This window comes from Eucyclogobius newberryi, unplaced genomic scaffold (genome assembly GCF_026437365.1).
Source record: "Eucyclogobius newberryi isolate DKJ021-1_F unplaced genomic scaffold, fEucNew1.0.hap1 SCAF_2, whole genome shotgun sequence".
NCBI lineage: Eukaryota > Metazoa > Chordata > Actinopteri > Gobiiformes > Gobiidae > Eucyclogobius > Eucyclogobius newberryi.
In genome coordinates, this window is record NW_027315834.1 from 49,805,242 (window position 1) to 49,824,767 (window position 19,526).

General features: G+C 49.6%; 1 protein-coding gene across 1 annotated transcript in view; it reads right to left on the reverse strand.

Annotated features, from left to right (window-relative positions):
* Positions 1 to 14,314, reverse strand: part of tmem178bb (transmembrane protein 178Bb) — a 23,080-nt gene extending 8,766 nt beyond the window's left edge. The window contains exons 1-2 of the mRNA XM_072453372.1: positions 13,599 to 14,314; positions 1,193 to 1,306 (exon numbers count right to left, since the gene is read on the reverse strand). Of these exons, the coding sequence (XP_072309473.1) occupies positions 1,193 to 1,306; positions 13,599 to 13,965 (481 nt within the window). The 5' untranslated portion in view covers positions 13,966 to 14,314. The remainder of the gene's footprint in view (positions 1 to 1,192; positions 1,307 to 13,598) is intronic.
* Between the last annotated feature and the right edge of the window lie 5,212 nt (positions 14,315 to 19,526).

The window sequence follows — 19,526 nt, forward strand, 5'->3', positions numbered from 1 at the left end:
AGAGGAAGAAGATGAGAAAGAGGAAAAAGAGGAGGAAGAGGAAGAAGATGAAGAAGAGGAAGAAGAGGAAGAAGGGGAAGAAGAAGATGAGGAAGAAGAGGAGGAAGAGGAAGAAGATGAAGAAGAGGAAGAAGAGGAAGAGGAAGAAGATGAGGAAGAAGATGAGGAAGAGGAAGAAGAGGAAGAAGATGAGGAAGAGGAAGAAGAGGAGGAAGAGGAGGAAGAGGAAGAAGATGAGGAAGAGGAAGAAGAGGAGGAAGCGGAAGAAGATGAGGAAGAGGAAAAAGAGGAGGAAGAGGAGGAAGAGGAAGAAGATGAGGAAGATGAGGAAGAGGAAGAAGAGGAAGAAGAGGAGGAAGAGGAAGAGGAAGAAGAAGATGAGGAAGAGGAAGAAGAGGAAGAAGAGGAGGAAGAGGAAGAGGAAGAAGAGGAAGAGGAAGAAGAAGAGGAAGAAGGGGAAGAAGAAGAGGAAGAAGAGGAAGAGGAAGAAGATGAGGAAGAGGAAGAAGATGAGGAAGAAGAGGAAGAAGGGGAAGAAGAAGAGGAAGAAGAGGAAGAGGAAGAAGATGAGGAAGAAGATGAGGAAGAGGAAGAAGAGGAGGAAGAGGAAGAAGATGAGGAAGAGGAAAAAGAGGAGGAAGAGGAGGAGGAAGAAGAGGAAGAAGAAGAGGAGGAAGAGGAGGAAGAGGAAGAAGATGAGGAAGAGGAAGAAGAGGAAGAAGATGAGAAAGAGGAAAAAGAGGAGGAAGAGGAAGAAGATGAAGAAGAGGAAGAAGAAGAGTAAAAAGATGAGGAAGAGGAGGAGAGAGGAGGTTCTAAACCAGTTCAAAACCAGGACTAAACTAGGACTAAACCAGGTCTAAACCAGGATAAAGCAGGACTAAACCAGGACTAAACCAGGACTAAAGCAGGACTAAACCAGGACTAAAGCAGGACTAAACCAGGACTAAAGCAGGACTAAACCAGGACTAAAGCAGGACTAAACCAGGACTAAAGCAGGACTAAACCAGGACTAAAGCAGGACTAAACCAGGACTAAACCAGGACTAAACCAGGACTAAACCAGAACTAAAGCAGGACTAAAGCAGGACTAAACCAGGACTAAAGCAGGACTAAACCAGGACTAAACCAGGACTAAACCAGGACTAAACCAGAACTAAAGCAGGACTAAAGCAGGACAAAGCAGGACTTACGCAGGGCGTGCCACTCGTCCTGGCGGATGGTCTTGGTGATGTTGTACGACAGGTTCTTGGGGATCGTGGCTGAGGAATAATGATACTTTATGTAGGAACAACGAGAGATCACACCTGAGGAGAGAGAGAAGAGGAGGAGAGAGTGAGTAAATGAGAGAGGAGGAGGAGGAAGAGGAAGAGGAGAGAGAGAAGAGGAGGAGAGAGCGAGTAAATGAGAGAGGAGGAGGAGGAAGAGGAAGAGGAGAGAGAGAAGAGGAGGAGAGAGCGAGTAAATGAGAGGAGGAGGAGGAGGAGGAGGAGGAGGAGGAGGAGGAGGAGGAAGAGGGAGATGAAGAGGAAAGAGAGAAGAGGAGGAGACCGAGTAAATGAGAGACGAGAGAGGAGGAGAGAGGAGGAAGAGGAGGAGGAGGAGGAAGAAGAAGAGGAGGAAGAGGAGAGGGAGAAGAGGAGGAGGAAGAGGAGAGGGAGAAGAGGAGGAGGAGGAGCAGGAAGAGGAGGAGGAAGAGGAGGAGGAAGAGGAGAGAGAGAAGAGGAGGAGAAGGAGGAGGAAGAGGAGGAAGAGGAGGAAGAGGAAGAAGAGGAGGAGAGAGAGAAGAGGAAGAGGAGGAGGAGAAGGAGGAAGAGCAGGAGGAAGAGGAGGAGGAAGAGGAGGAAGAGGAGGAGAGAGACAGAAGACCAGACAAATGCATATTTACAGTATTTCTTTCACAGGAAAAAGGATTAAAATGTCCTCCAAAACATTCATCAAACACAGTCTTTGAACAGAACATGTTCATATGGGACGTCGTCCATGTTCCCCTCGTCGTCCGTGTTCCCCTCGTGGAGCAGACCCAGTTCTTCAGGCAGATGAAGAACCGTTCATATGGAGTAGTGACCGTTTCTCCAGCAATATAACCTTTGAACACAGCTTTACCACTTTGAATGGTTCAATCAGCACCTTCAGCACCTTCAGGACCTTCAGGATCTTCAGGACTTTCAGCACCTTCAGGACCTTCAGCACCTTCAGCACCTTCAGGACCTTCAGCACCTTCAGCACCTTCAGCACCTTCAGGACCTTCAGCACCTTCAGCACCTTCAGCACCTTCAGCACCTTCAGCACCTTCAGCACCTTCAGGACCTTCAGCACCTTCAGGACCTTCAGAACCTTCAGGACCTTCAGGACCTTCAGCACCTTCAGGACATTCAGCACCTTCAGCACCTTCAGGACCTTCAGCACCTTCAGCACCTTCAGCACCTTCAGAACCTTCAGGACCTTCAGCACCTTCAGCACCTTCAGGACCTTCAGCACCTTCAGCACCTTCAGGACCTTCAGGACCTTCAGCACCTTCAGCACCTTTAGGACCTTTAGGACCTTCAGCACCTTCAGCACCTTCAGCATCTTCAGGACATTCAGCACCTTAAGCACCTTCAGGACCTTCAGCACCTTCAGCACCTTCAGGACCTTCAGGACCTTCAGCACCTTCAGGACCTTCAGCACCTTCAGGATCTTCAGCACCTTCAGGACCTTCAGGACCTTCAGCACCTTCAGGACCTTCAGGACCTTCAGCACCTTCAGCACCTTCAGGATCTTCAGCACCTCCAGGACCTTCAGGACCTTCAGCACCTTCAGGACCTTCAGGACCTTCTGGACCTTCAGGACTTTCAGCACCTTCAGCACCTTCAGCACCTTCTGGACCTTCAGGACTTTCAGCACCTTCATTACCTTCAGGACCTTCAGGACCTTCAGGACCTTCAGCACCTTCAGCACCTTCAGGACCTTACGCACCTTCAGGACCTTCAGGACCTTCAGCACCTTCAGGACCTTCAGCACCTTTAGGACCTTCAGCACCTTCAGGACCTTCAGGACCTTCAGCACCTTCAGCACCTTTAGGACCTTTAGGACCTTCAGCACCTTCAGCACCTTCAGCGCCTTCAGCACCTTCAGCACCTTCAGGACCTTCAGCACCTTCAGGACATTCAGCACCTTCAGCACCTTCAGCACCTTAACCACCTTCAGGACCTTCAGCACCTTCAGGATCTTCAAGACCTTCAGCACCTTCAGGACTTTCAGGACCTTCAGCACCTTCAGCGCCTTCAGCACCTTAAGCACCTTCAGGACCTTCAGCACCTTCAGGATCTTCAAGACCTTCAGGACCTTCAGCACCTTCAGGACCTTCAGCACCTTCAGCACCTTAAGCACCTTCAGGACCTTCAGCACCTTCAGGACCTTCAGCACCTTCAGCACCTTCAGGACCTTCAGGACCTTCAGCACCTTCAGGACCTTCAGCACCTTCAGGATCTTCAGGACCTTCAGCACCTTCAGGACTTTCAGGACCTTCAGCACCTTCAGCACCTTAAGCACCTTCAGCACCTTCTGGACCTTCAGGACGTTCAGCACCTTCATTACCTTCAGGACCTTCAGGACCTTCAGCACTTTCAGGACCTTCAGGACCTTCAGCACCTTCAGCACCTTCAGGACCTTCAGCACCTTCAGGTCCTTCAGCACCTTTAGGACCTTCAGCACCTTCAGGACCTTCAACACCTTCAACACCTTCAGCACCTTCAGCGCCTTCAGGACCTTCAGCACCTTCAGCACCTTCAGAACCTTCAGGACCTTCAGCACCTTCAGCACCTTCAGCACCTTCAACACCTTCAGCACCTTCAGCACCTTCAGGACCTTCAGCACCTTCAGCACCTTCAGCACCTTCAGGACCTTCAGCACCTTCAGCACCTTCAGGATCTTCAGGACCTTCAGCACCTTCAGGACCTTCAGGACCTTCAGCACCTTCAGCACCTTCTGGACCTTCAGGACTTTCAGCACCTTCATTACCTTCAGGACCTTCAGGACCTTCAGCACCTTCAGCACCTTCAGCACCTTCAGGACCTTCAGGACCTTCAGCACCTTCAGCACCTTCAGGACCTTCAGCACCTTCAGGACCTCCAGGACCTTCAAGACCTTCAGCACCTTCAGGACCTTCAGCACCTTCAGGACCTTCAGCACCTTCAGGACCTTCAGCACCTTCAGGACCTTTAGCACCTTCAGGACATTCAGCACCTTCAGGACATTCAGCACCTTCAGCACCTTCAGCACCTTCAGCACCTTCAGGACCATCAGCACCTTCAGCACCTTCAGGACCTTCAGGACCTTCAGCACCTTCAGGACCTTCTGCACCTTCAGGATCTTCAGGACCTTCAGCACCTTCAGGACTTTCAGGACTTTCAGGACCTTCAGCACCTTCAGCACCTTCAGCACCTTCTGGACCTTCAGGATCTTCAGGACCTTCAGCACCTTCAGCACCTTCAGGACTTTCAGGACCTTCAGCACCTTCAGCACCTTCAGCACCTTCTGGACCTTCAGCACCTTCAGGACCTTCAGCACCTTCAGGACCTTCAGCACCTTTAGGACCTTCAGCACCTTCAGCACCTTCAACACCTTCAACACCTTCAGCGCCTTCAGGACCTTCAGCACCTTCAGCACCTTCAGGACCTTCAGGACCTTCAGCACCTTCAGGACCTTCAGCACCTTCAGCACCTTCAACACCTTCCTTCAGCACCTTCAGCACCTTCAGCACCTTCAGCACCTTCAGGATCTTGTTTGTTGAAGCAGATGGGTGAAAAGACCTAAGGGTTTTTTTTGGGTGGGGGGTCCTTGTTCCCTCCAGGTGGGTGGGGAGTCCTTGCCCTTAGTGGAGGAGTTCAAGTATCTAAGGTGCTCAGAGTGAAGGACGGAGCTCATGAGCTTAATGACCCAAAGGACCAGATCCAGGATACAAGCAGGAGAAATGAGTTTCCTCCTCGGGGGGGCTAGTCCCTTAGAGATAGAGGGAGGAGCTCAAGGTAGAGCCACTGCTCCTCCAGCTGAGGCTCATCTATCTTGGAGCCTCAGCTGGAGGTGTTCATGTCCCGCCAGGAAGAGGCCCCGAGGACGACCCAGGACACACTGAAGGGAGGAGCTGGAGGAAGTGTCTGAGGGGAGGGAAGTCTAGGAGTCCCTGCTTGGACTGTTGCCCCTGCAACAAAGGCTAACGCTAACAAAGGCTAGCACTAACAGAAGCTAACAGAGGCTAATATAAGCTAACAGAGGCTAATATAAGCTAACAGAGGCTAATATAAGCTAACAGAGGCTAACGCTAACAGAGGCTAACACAAACAGAAGCTAACAGAGGCTAACAGAGGCTAACAGGGGCTGACAGGGGCTAACAGAGGCTAACAGAGGCTAACAGGGGCTAACAGAGGCTAACAGAGGCTAACAGGGGCTAACAGAGGCTAACAGAGGCTAACAGGGGCTAACAGAGGCTAACAGAGGCTAACAGGGGCTAACAGAGGCTAACAGAGGCTAACCCCGTGTCATTTTAATAATCCTTCATGTCCAGTGCCATGTCACAGGATTACTGTACAAGTACAAGTACAAGTACTAGTACAAGTACAAATACAAATACACACAAGTAATCTGAGTTTGGACTAATCCCTCTGTCAGATGCCCTCCCATCCTCCTGTAGAGGTTAACTGAGGTCTAAACCAAGTCTAAACCAGGTCTAAACCAGGACTAAACCAGGTCTAAACCAGGACTAAACCAGGACTAAACCAGGTCTAAACCAGGACTAAACCAGGACTAAACCAGGACTAAACCAGGTCTAAGCCAGGTCTAAACCAGGTCTAAACCAGGACTAAACCAGGTCTAAACCAGGTCTAAACCAGGTCTAAACCAGGACTAAACCAGGTCTAAACCAGGTCTTTGTCTGGAGGCAGAGCAGCAGATGGACTCTCTTCATCCGTGTGGCCTGGTTTAAACTGACCCACTTCTGATCCCCTCCTCCAAAAGATAACGCTGCTCTGCACGGGACTAAACCCAGACTAAACCTGGACTAAACCTGGACTAAACCCAGACTAAACCTGGACTAAACCTGGACTAAACCCAGACTAAACCTGGACTAAACCTGGACTAAACCTGGACTAAACCCAGACTAAACCTGGACTAAACCAGGACTAAACCCAGACTAAACCTGGACTAAACCCAGACTAAACCTGGACTAAACCTGGACTAAACCCAGACTAAACCTGGACTAAACCTGGACTAAACCCAGACTAAACCTGGACTAAACCTGGACTAAACCCAGACTAAACCTGGACTAAAAACAACTAATCCAGGACTAAATCAGGAACAGGACAAGGGATTTGTTTGTAACTGGTTTATCCTGGTTTAGATCTGCTCTGGACCAGGTTTAGTCCAGGTTTATTCTGGCACCTTTAAACGTGAACGTTTCGGTTTTATTAGGCTGAGTTTAGGATTAGGCCCAAAATGAACGTTTCACTTTATCGTCATGTCATCTGTGGCCCCCTGTGGCCCCCTGTGGCCCCCTGTGGCCCTCTGTGGCCCCCTGTGGCCCTCTGTGGCCCCCTGTGGACCTCTGTGGCCCCCTGTGGACCTCTGTGGCCCCCTGTGGCCCCCTGTGGCCCTCTGTGGCCCCCTGTGGACCTCTGTGGCCCCCTGTGGCCCCCTGTGGCCCCCTGTGGCCCTCTGTGGCCCCCTGTGGACCTCTGTGGCCCCCTGTGGACCTCTGTGGCCCCCTGTGGCCCCCTGTGGCCCCCTGTGGCCCTCTGTGGCCGCCTGTGGCCCCCTGTGGACCTCTGTGGCCCCCTGTGGACCTCTGTGGCCCCCTGTGGCCCCCTGTGGCCCCCTGTGGACCTCTGTGGCCCCCTGTGGCCCCCTGTGGCCCCCTGTGGACCTCTGTGGCCCCCTGTGGCCCCCTGTGGACCTCTGTGGCCCTCTGTGGCCCTCTGTGGCCCCCTGTGGCCCTCTGTGGCCCTGTATGTTCATCACCAGGTCTAAACCAGGACTAAACCAGGTCTAAACCAGGACTAAACCAGGACTAAACCAGGTCTAAACCAGGACTAAACCAGGTCTAAACCAGGTCTAAACCAGGTCTAAACCAGGACTAAACCAGGTCTAAACCAGGACTAAACCAGGACTAAACCAGGACTAAACCAGGACTAAACCAGGACTAAACCAGGACTAAACCAGGACTAAACCAGGATTGTGGCTGGTGGTCTGACCTGGAGACCCACATGTGTGACATCTGTCACTGCGGTCGTCATGACGACAGACACAGATTACACTGGATTAAAGAGTAAATGTCGAGAGGCTCCGCCCCGTCTGATGTTCCTCAGTGGAGCTTTAACCCCACAAACTGTGACAGAGCGCGTTGCCGTGGTTACACCCTCCTGTCCTGAGACCACAGTCTGATACGGTCAAAAGAGCAAATACATCAGTAATATTTGTGTATTCTTTGCAGTACTTGTGTATTCTTTACAGTATTTGTGTATTCTTTACAGTATTTGTGTATTCTTTGCAGTACTTGTGTATTCTTTGCAGTATTTGTGTATTCTTTACAGTATTTGTGTATTCTTTGCAGTACTTGTGTATTCTTTACAGTATTTGTGTATTCTTTACAGTATTTGTGTATTCTTTGCAGTACTTGTGTATTCTTTACAGTACTTGTGTATTCTTTGCAGTACTTGTGTATTCTTTGCAGTACTTGTGTATTCTTTGCAGTATTTGTGTATTCTTTGCAGTATTTGTGTATTCTTTGCAGTACTTGTGTATTCTTTGCAGTACTTGTGTATTCTTTACAGTACTTGTGTATTCTTTGCAGTACTTGTGTATTCTTTGCAGTACTTGTGTATTCTTTGCAGTACTTGTGTATTCTTTGCAGTATTTGTGTATTCTTTGCAGTATTTGTGTATTCTTTGCAGTACTTGTGTATTCTTTGCAGTACTTGTGTATTCTTTGCAGTACTTGTGTATTCCTTGCAGTACTTGTGTATTCTTTGCAGTACTTGTGTATTCTTTACAGTATTTGTGTATTCTTTACAGTATTTGTGTATTCTTTACAGTATTTGTGTATTCTTTGCAGTACTTGTGTATTCTTTGCAGTATTTGTGTATTCTTTACAGTATTTGTGTATTCTTTGCAGTACTTGTGTATTCTTTACAGTATTTGTGTATTCTTTACAGTATTTGTGTATTCTTTGCAGTACTTGTGTATTCTTTACAGTACTTGTGTATTCTTTGCAGTACTTGTGTATTCTTTGCAGTACTTGTGTATTCTTTGCAGTACTTGTGTATTCTTTGCAGTACTTGTGTATTCTTTGCAGTATTTGTGTATTCTTTGCAGTATTTGTGTATTCTTTGCAGTACTTGTGTATTCTTTGCAGTACTTGTGTATTCTTTGCAGTACTTGTGTATTCTTTGCAGTATTTGTGTATTCTTTGCAGTATTTGTGTATTCTTTGCAGTACTTGTGTATTCTTTGCAGTACTTGTGTATTCTTTACAGTATTTGTGTATTCTTTGCAGTATTTGTGTATTCTTTGCAGTATTTGTGTATTCTTTGCAGTACTTGTGTATTCTTTGCAGTATTTGTGTATTCTTTGCAGTACTTGTGTATTCCTTGCAGTACTTGTGTATTCCTTGCAGTACTTGTGTATTCTTTACAGTATTTGTGTATTCTTTGCAGTACTTGTGTATTCCTTGCAGTACTTGTGTATTCCTTGCAGTACTTGTGTATTCTTTACAGTATTTGTGTATTCTTTACAGTATTTGTGTATTCTTTGCAGTACTTGTGTATTCTTTGCAGTATTTGTGTATTCTTTGCAGTACTTGTGTATTCTTTACAGTATTTGTGTATTCTTTACAGTATTTGTGTATTCTTTGCAGTACTTGTGTATTCTTTACAGTATTTGTGTATTCTTTGCAGTACTTGTGTATTCTTTACAGTATTTGTGTATTCTTTGCAGTATTTGTGTATTCTTTACAGTATTTGTGTATTCTTTGCAGTACTTGTGTATTCTTTACAGTATTTGTGTATTCTTTACAGTATTTGTGTATTCTTTGCAGTACTTGTGTATTCTTTACAGTATTTGTGTATTCTTTGCAGTACTTGTGTATTCTTTGCAGTACTTGTGTATTCTTTACAGTATTTATGTATTCTTTGCAGTACTTGTGTATTCTTTGCAGTACTTGTGTATTCTTTGCAGTACTTGTGTATTATTTGCAGTATTTGTTGCAGCCCGAGTATCTGAGTTCAGAGCGTCGTGTTTTAAATAATTTAGACTTTTCCGCCACACGATCTTCAGTCAAACAGACAAAGTATTTCAGGTAAAAGTAACACGATACTGAAGTACTGAAGTACTGAAGTACTGAAGTACTGCAGCAGTACCTGGTGAAGAGCCTCCTGCTGGTGCCAGAGTCAGGACTAAACATGGACCGGCCTCCTGCTGGTGCCAGAGTCAGGACTAAACATGGACCGGCCTCCTGCTGGTGCCAGAGTCAGGACTAAACATGGACCGGCCTCCTGCTGGTGCCAGAGACAGGACTAAACATGGACCGGCCTCCTGCTGGTGCCAGAGTCAGGACTAAACATGGACCGGCCTCCTGCTGGTGCCAGAGTCAGGACTAAACATGGAGCGGCCTCCTGCTGGTGCCAGAGACAGGACTAAACATGTAGCGGCCTCCTGCTGGTGCCAGAGTCAGGACTAAACATGGACCGGCCTCCTGCTGGTGCCAGAGTCAGGACTAAACATGGACCGGCCTCCTGCTGGTGCCAGAGTCAGGACTAAACATGGACCGGCCTCCTGCTGGTGCCAGAGTCAGGACTAAACATGGACCGGCCTCCTGCTGGTGCCAGAGACAGGACTAAACATGGACCGGCCTCCTGCTGGTGCCAGAGTCAGGACTAAACATGGACCGGCCTCCTGCTGGTGCCAGAGTCAGGACTAAACATGGACCGGCCTCCTGCTGGTGCCAGAGTCAGGACTAAACATGGACCGGCCTCCTGCTGGTGCCAGAGTCAGGACTAAACATGGACCGGCCTCCTGCTGGTGCCAGAGACAGGACTAAACATGGACCGGCCTCCTGCTGGTGCCAGAGTCAGGACTAAACATGGACCGGCCTCCTGCTGGTGCCAGAGTCAGGACTAAACATGGAGCGGCCTCCTGCTGGTGCCAGAGTCAGGACTAAACATGGAGCGGCCTCCTGCTGGTGCCAGAGTCAGGACTAAACATGGACCGGCCTCCTGCTGGTGCCAGAGTCAGGACTAAACATGGACCGGCCTCCTGCTGGTGCCAGAGTCAGGACTAAACATGGACCGGCCTCCTGCTGGTGCCAGAGTCAGGACTAAACATGGACCGGCCTCCTGCTGGTGCCAGAGACAGGACTAAACATGGACCGGCCTCCTGCTGGTGCCAGAGTCATGACTAAACATGGACCGGCCTCCTGCTGGTGCCAGAGTCAGGACTAAACATGGACCGGCCTCCTGCTGGTGCCAGAGTCAGGACTAAACATGGACCGGCCTCCTGCTGGTGCCAGAGACAGGACTAAACATGGACCGGCCTCCTGCTGGTGCCAGAGTCAGGACTAAACATGGACCGGCCTCCTGCTGGTGCCAGAGTCAGGACTAAACATGGACCGGCCTCCTGCTGGTGCCAGAGTCAGGACTAAACATGGACCGGCCTCCTGCTGGTGCCAGAGTCAGGACTAAACATGGAGCGGCCTCCTGCTGGTGCCAGAGTCAGGACTAAACATGGAGCGGCCTCCTGCTGGTGCCAGAGTCAGGACTAAACATGGACCGGCCTCCTGCTGGTGCCAGAGTCAGGACTAAACATGGACCGGCCTCCTGCTGGTGCCAGAGTCAGGACTAAACATGGACCGGCCTCCTGCTGGTGCCAGAGTCAGGACTAAACATGGACCGGCCTCCTGCTGGTGCCAGAGACAGGACTAAACATGGACCGGCCTCCTGCTGGTGCCAGAGTCATGACTAAACATGGACCGGCCTCCTGCTGGTGCCAGAGTCAGGACTAAACATGGACCGGCCTCCTGCTGGTGCCAGAGTCAGGACTAAACATGGACCGGCCTCCTGCTGGTGCCAGAGACAGGACTAAACATGGAGCGGCCTCCTGCTGGTGCCAGAGTCAGGACTAAACATGGAGCGGCCTCCTGCTGGTGCCAGAGTCAGGACTAAACATGGAGCGGCCCGTGTTTGGGGCTCGGTTGTCTTGACACAGACTCGTCTTTGAGGAAACTGCAGCTGCTCAGAATGAAAGAGCCACAGCTGAAACTGCAACAACGAGACAGTCACAAAAGTCATTAACACTCCAGCCACAAACCAGGTCCAAACCAGGTCTAAACCAGGACTAAACCAGGACTAAACCAGGTCTAAACCAGGTCTAAACCAGGTCCAAACCAGGTCTAAACCAGGACTAAACCAGGTCTAAACCAGGTCTAAACCAGGACTAAACCAGGTCTAAACCAGGACTAAACCAGGTCTAAACCAGGACTAAACCAGGTCTAAACCAGGTCCAAACCAGGTCTAAACCAGGTCTAAACCAGGTCTAAACCAGGTCTAAACCAGGTCCAAACCAGGTCTAAACCAGGACTAAACCAGGACTAAACCAGGTCTAAACCAGGTCTAAACCAGGTCCAAACCAGGTCTAAACCAGGACTAAACCAGGACTAAACCAGGTCTAAACCAGGTCTAAACCAGGACTAAACCAGGACTAAACCAGGACTAAACCAGGACTAAACCAGGTCTAAACCAAGACTAAACCAGGACTAAACCAGGACTAAACCAGGACTAAACCAGGACTAAACCAGGTCTAAACCAGGTCTAAACCAAGACTAAACCAGGACTAAACCAGGACTAAACCAGGACTAAACCAGGTCTAAACCAGGACTAAACCAGGACTAAACCAGGACTAAACCAGGACTAAACCAGGTCTAAACCAAGACTAAACCAGGACTAAACCAGGACTAAACCAGGACTAAACCAGGTCTAAACCAGGACTAAACCAGGACTAAACCAGGACTAAACCAGGACTAAACCAGGACTAAACCAGGACTAAACCAGGTCTAAACCAAGACTAAACCAGGTCTAAACCAAGACTAAACCAGGACTAAACCAGGACTAAACCAGGACTAAACCAGGACTAAACCAGGTCTAAACCAGGTCTAAACCAAGACTAAACCAGGACTAAACCAGGACTAAACCAGGACTAAACCAGGTCTAAACCAGGACTAAACCAGGACTAAACCAGGACTAAACCAGGACTAAACCAGGTCTAAACCAAGACTAAACCAGGACTAAACCAGGACTAAACCAGGACTAAACCAGGTCTAAACCAGGACTAAACCAGGACTAAACCAGGACTAAACCAGGACTAAACCAGGTCTAAACCAAGACTAAACCAGGACTAAACCAGGACTAAACCAGGTCTAAACCAGACCCGACGGGAACAGCAGGTCTCAGTTCCGGATCAGGACCACGGACAGCTCCACACACAGACCAGCGGAACTAACCCTCATCACAGGACCAGGACGTGAGGCCCAGACTCGGTCCTTCCCCGGTCCTTCCCCGGTCCTTCCTCCGGTCCTTCCCCGGTCCTTCCCCGGTCCTTCCTCCGGTCCTTCCCCCGGTCCTTCCCCCGGTCCTTCCTCCGGTCCTTCCTCCGGTCCTTCCCCGGTCCTTCCCCGGTCCTTCCTCCGGTCCTTCCCCGGTCCTTCCCCGGTCCTTCCTCCGGTCCTTCCCCGGTCCTTCCCCGGTCCTTCCCCCGGTCCTTCCTCCGGTCCTTCCCCGGTCCTTCCCCGGTCCTTCCCCGGTCCTTCCTCCGGTCCTTCCCCGGTCCTTCCTCCGGTCCTTCCCCGGTCCTTCCTCCGGTCCTTCCCCGGTCCTTCCTCCGGTCCTTCCCCGGTCCTTCCCCGGTCCTTCCTCCGGTCCTTCCCCGGTCCTTCCTCCGGTCCTTCCCCGGTCCTTCCCCGGTCCTTCCCCGGTCCTTCCTCCGGTCCTTCCCCGGTCCTTCCCCGGTCCTTCCTCCGGTCCTTCCCCGGTCCTTCCCCCGGTCCTTCCCCCGGTCCTTCCTCGGTCCTTCCCCGGTCCTTCCCCGGTCCTTCCCCGGTCCTTCCTCCGGTCCTTCCCCGGTCCTTCCTCCGGTCCTTCCCCGGTCCTTCCCCGGTCCTTCCTCCGGTCCTTCCCCGGTCCTTCCTCCGGTCCTTCCCCCGGTCCTTCCCCCGGTCCTTCCTCCGGTCCTTCCTCCGGTCCTTCCCCGGTCCTTCCCCGGTCCTTCTCCGGTCCTTCCCCGGTCCTTCCCCGGTCCTTCCTCCGGTCCTTCCCCGGTCCTTCCTCCGGTCCTTCCCCGGTCCTTCCCCCGGTCCTTCCTCCGGTCCTTCCTCCGGTCCTTCCCCGGTCCTTCCCCGGTCCTTCCCCGGTCCTTCCCCCGGTCCTTCCCCCGGTCCTTCCCCGGTCCTTCCCCCGGTCCTTCCTCCGGTCCTTCCCCGGTCCTTCCCCCGGTCCTTCCTCCGGTCCTTCCTCCGGTCCTTCCCCGGTCCTTCCCCGGTCCTTCCCCGGTCCTTCCCCGGTCCTTCCCCGGTCCTCGCTCACCTTTCCGGATGCGCTCCTCCACGTCCTGGTCGAAGCCGCGGCGGTGGCAGCGGCGCCACAGGCCCATGTTGGTGGAGTTGTACTGACGGTTGCACTCGTCCGCGGTGCTCATGGCGAACAGCTGCCTGCGGCTGCGCGTCAGCGGCAGGCGGTGGTCCCCGCGCGCGGCGCGGAGCGGCAAACTGTTGTTGGGGATGTAGATGAAGCCCGGGTTTTTGCTGCGGCTCGTGAAGCTGCGGCAGCGCTCACGGTAGCGCCTGGCGTCGGTCTCGTACCAATGATCGGAGCACATCGCGACCGCGAGCATCGCCAGCGCGCACAGAGACAGCGACAGTCCCGCGTACAGCAGGAACCTCCCGGCGGCCATGGCGGCTACAGCCACATCAGCACCGACAGCACCGGGCGGCTCACATCACAGCCGAGCGCCCGAGAGCCCGGGACACGCGCACGGGCCCCGGTGCACAGGCCCGGGACACACGGAGAGCAGCGGCGCGCAGAGCAGCGTCAGCCCCGAGCGGCGGCGGCGGCGGCGGAGGCGGAGGCGGAGGCGGAGGCGGGCATCTGTTCACACATACGGGCGCGGCGCGGGAGGAGCAGAAGCCGCGGTAGACGCCTCACACGCGGGTCTCACAGGCCCGGGCCTCACGGTGCTGTCTCCGGTCCTCACGGTAGAACGGAACCTGCGCCGTGACACGGACCTGAAGAGGCGCCGTCCTCCGAGCCGTGCACGAGCCCTACGCGCTTGCACGTGAGAAAAGATGACGGCAGCTGTTTCTCAGACCTCAAAACCGACCAATGAGAGCGCGTCTGAGCCCGCGCACGTGCAGCCTCAGCAGCGCGCGCATGAGAGCCGCTTTAGTTATTTAAAGGTTCCATATCATGCTTTTGTTCACGTTTCCTAGTCTCTCCTAAGTGTCATTGATAATAATAAGTGTTTCGGTGTAATCCCTCATTCGTCCAGGCGTGTTCCATAGTAGAAAAAGCTTCAGTTGTTTCATCTGGACTCAGTTTGAAAAAGTAGACGTTTCGACTTCATCCAAGAGTCATTGTCAATAAAAGAATTTAGGTCGAGAACTCCGATATTAATACTGTTCTGTGGTAAGACCCGCCCATTGGGAGGAGCCTTCTTTCTCCTTCAGGAAGGCTCCTCCCAATGGTCTTACCACAGAACAGTATTAATATCGGAGTTCTCGACCTAAATTCTTTTATTGACAATGACTCTTGGATGAAGTCGAAACGTCTACTTTTTCAAACTGAGTCCAGATGAAACAACTGAAGCTTTTTCTACAATAATAAGTGTTGTGCAACACACTTAACATAAGAGTTCAGAAATATCACCCAGACCTTGGACCCCCTCACCAACCCGGAAATGCAAACGGCTTGGTTTGATATTCGCCCCCACCCAAGAGCCATCTGGCTCCCCCGCCCAACCCGTGACGTAGTCTCGGGTTCCTCGTGTCGTGGATAAATCATTAGTCCTGCCACGTGTCAATCATAAAACGCACCTGTCGCTCACCTGCAGCCGCGTCAGGCTCGTCCCCACATTTCCGCGTGTCTAAGCGCATGGATCTATCATAATATAGTTCCCTCAGTGACGGGGCAAAATGAAGACGGAGAAAGACAGTTGGAGCTGACGCAGAAGTGACAGAAATCTACGGGAGATGAGAGATGCGATGCGTCGCGCTAATAAACAAACACACGTGTGTGTTGTATCAGTCCGCACGGGGGAGTGGCATGTGCACTTCCGCCTGCGTTCTCAAATCGCCGAAAAATCGTCCATACCGCCTTTAATGTAAGAGCCTTTTACTGCCAGGAGGAGGCTCCAGAGAGTCTATGAGGCCCAAACACAGAGTCCTGAGGCCTCTCAGTATAAGACCTGTACAGGAACCTCAGGCACCACATGACTCTCAGTATAAGACCTGTACAGGAACCTCAGGCACCACATGACTCTCAGTATAAGACCTGTACAGGAACCTCAGGCACCACATGACTCTCAGTATAAGACCTGTACAGGAACCTCAGGCACCACGTGACTCTCAGTATAAGACCTGTACAGGAACCTCAGGCACCACATGACTCTCAGTATAAGACCTGTACAGGAACCTCAGGCACCACATGACTCTTAGTATAAGACCTGTACAGGAACCTCAGGCACCACGTGACTCTCAGTATAAGACCTGTACAGGAACCTCAGGCACCACATGACTCTCAGTATAAGACCTGTACAGGAACCTAAGGCATCACATGACTCTCAGTATAAGACCTGTACAGGAACCTCAGGCACCACATGACTCTCTGTATAAGACCTGTACAGGAACCTCAGGCACCACATGACTCTCAGTATTAGACCTGTACAGGAACCTCAGGCACCACATGACTCTCTGTATAAGACCTGTACAGGAACCTCAGGCACCACATAACTCTCAGTATAAGACCTGTACAGGAACCTCAGGCACCACATGACTCTCAGTATAAGACCTGTACAGGAACCTCAGGCACCACATGACTCTCTGTATAAGACCTGTACAGGAACCTCAGGCACCACATGACTCTCAGTATAAGACCTGTACAGGAACCTCAGGCACCACATGACTCTCAGTATAAGACCTGTACAGGAACCTCAGGCACCACATGACTCTCTGTATAAGACCTGTACAGGAACCTCAGGCACCACATGACTCTCAGTATAAGACCTGTACAGGAACCTCAGGCACCACATGACTCTCAGTATTAGACCATTGAGCTTCACATTCTGGATCACACCAGCAACGCTCTCATTTCACCTGAAATAAAGACATTTTACACAAAGGTAAACCCCGCCCCCTTTTTCTTTTGATCATTGTAGAGTTTTAAATCAGATTGGAGGATTCTTGTCGTATAAATCTAGAGATAGTTTGATTCCATCATCAAACAGAATCTGGAACAGAGAGAGAAATGTGGAGAAAACATTCATTTTTTAATCCTTTGACTAAAGTCAGAGTTTATTTTTCAAGATCTTTCTTTATCGTGTAAAAAAGAGGAGTCAAGTTTTAGTCAATGTTGATAGTTCTTTATGAAGTATCACCTGAATATCTAAGATTCCGTTTGCCATTTAAATGGGTAAATATTTCTAATGGACAGAGGGGGCGCCAGAGAGAGAGCTTGAGTTTCTTGTCCATTGATTTAGTACAAGAGCCTGGGCCCCTACTGCAGATCATCCTGTCTTCTGAAACACACTGCTCCACTTCCTCCTGCTCCGGTCGCTCCTTAGCCATATTAGCCTCATTAGCTTCGTTAGCTTCGTTAGCTTGTTTTCCCATGGGGCTTTGTTTGTTTTGGTCCCGTAGTGTTACAGACTTGTGTCTTCCTTGTTTACTCGTCTCTCGTTCTTCTTCTTTGGGTCAAACAATGATTTTAAAGCCGAGTGGCTGCCAACCTCTATTAAAAGTAACACAACAACAACAACAACAACAACAACAACTACAACACAACAGCCACAATGACAACAACAACAAAACAACACCAACAATTACAACACAACAGCCACAATGACAACAACAACAACAACAACAACAACAACAACAACAACAACAACAACACAACAACACAACAACAACCCTGGACATACCATGTTTACTGACACTGAGCGCTAAAAGGATTAAAAACTTGTTGTTGTTGTTGTTGTTGTTGCTGTTGTTGTTGTTGTGTTACTTTTAATGGCCGTTGGCAGCTGAAAAGGTGCATTTACCGCCCCCTGGTGGAGATGGACGTCTTCAAAGTGTTTTACGCTTTATTGTAAAAAAAGGAGAAAGAGAAAGAGATGATGACGTGAAACATCTACAGGTCAATTCAAACGTTGCATAATAATAATAATAATAATTAAAGCCGCAAGCGGCAATGATCGTCCCTCGCCCCGCCGCTACGCCGCAAGAGGAGGGGGCGTGGCTAACGCGCCCCAATTGTCTTTTTATTACATCTACTGCTGAATCTGTGACGCTGTCACATCTTCTCCCCTTTGTTTTACATCAAAAAGCTATTTTATTTTGAATTCTTGGCAAAATGTGCGGCTCTGCCGCACAGACACCGTGACTCTTTGAATAAAAATGTGAATAACTTTTGATGGTCCTGAAGATGAGTCTCACCAAATTTCAGGTTAATAGGGCAAACGCTCTGAGGGGGAGGAGTTTGTGAAAGTCTAAAGTGTAAACATGTTCTGGTGATTTCCCCATTGGAATAACATGGAAGGTTTCGGTCATTGCTACGGCAACAACTTTTTTGATGGGGCCAAAATTGAGTTGTGTGACAAATTTCATATAATTTCGCAAAACTAAACATTTAACCTCCATATAAAATCTGTAGGGGGCGCTGTGGCGCCATATGAATTTATTTCACTTCAAGTAGGTTTAGGGCAAAGAGTTTAACAACTGATTCTAATTTGACACAATTTGGACTTTATCTGCGCAAACGGCAGAAATGTTAAATTTGGGAGATTTCTGAAATTCTAGCTAAAGTTTGTGGCTTCGCCCAAACCCACAGAAACTGTGACAGGGTCAAAGTCATTTGAATAACTTTTGATGTCCCACTTCTCAGCACCATTTTCACACAATTTCAGCTTTTTAGAGCCAACGCCCTGAGAGGAGTTCATAAAAGTACCACGTCTGGAAAAACTCCCGAGTCATGTTTAGCCATTTTTGAAGCAATATGGCCGACATTTGGTTGGGCGGACGGCGTTGCCGTAATAATATTTTTTACTTCTCTTGTCACCATCTACCTCTGCGCCAAATTTCATGATTCTACCATCAGATTGTTTTTGGGTCATTTCCCATCTCTCAATGCATTTTTGGTACATTTGGGGGCGCTGACGCGCACATTCTTTTATTTTAGAAAAGGGAAATAGCCAGAATGTAGAGAGCCACGATCTTTACACGTGTGAACATTTGTGTGACTTTTCGTCAATGTCACTGGGTGAAAAATAGGGGGCGTGTCCCGAGAAGAAGAAGAAGAATATTCTGATGAGAAAACAATGTTTCACATTTTTCAAATATCATAAACTATACATTTTCAGAAATCGCTCGTGCTTTCCTCCCTCATGGTGTGGGTCCCTGGTCACTGACGGGTACTTTCATTCATTTTGAGTGGGCTCCGCCCACTTTGTGTTTTTGGCCCTCTAAACAGTAATAATGTTACATTTTTGCATCACATGTTTATATGAACTGAACATAAAGAGATGGAACGTGTTTGTGAGACACTTAGTGTAAACCAGAGCTTTATAAGGGGATGACGATTTTGCGGTCGTCATCCCAAATGTAAAGTGTTTGTTTAGTGCGCACTTTTGCACGGGCTTCGCCGGTTCACAACGGTAATGTTCCATTTTCCTACAACTAATTAGTCTGCAGGGGGCGTGCGTGAGGGAGGAGTGCGTTAGTGAGTTTTGGAAGTGGGCTCGATTTCGTGCGCACTTTCGCAGCCGTGCTTTGCACGGCCTTACGAGATTAATAGGCCTCTCGCAGCTTGTGGCGCTCAGGCCTAATAATATTTTTGTTCATTTTTATTCTGCAGTACATTTTAAATACTTTTATTTTCTCTGTAACTGAAGCTTCAGAGTCGGAACAACACAAACAAAAAGTGGCTCATCTTTATTATAAACTTTTAAACATATTTTAACCAAATAAAGGTGTAAATCTGTGACTGAAGCTTCTGGAGGGAATATTTATGAATATGAAGTGTTTTATTGTGAAGAAAAAAGAATGATGTATTATTTTTGACCTTTAGATTATTGCTCTTAACAGCTCTTTATGTGTTTTAGAGTCTAAAGATGAAGGTTTCTTATAGTTGCCCTCTTCTGGACACTGAACACAGTGTTTTGTGCAAAACCAGATTAAAAACAGTTTAAAACAGAAATAAGTGGTTTTAAATGACAATCTGCACATTCTGTCCAATCAGAGCGGG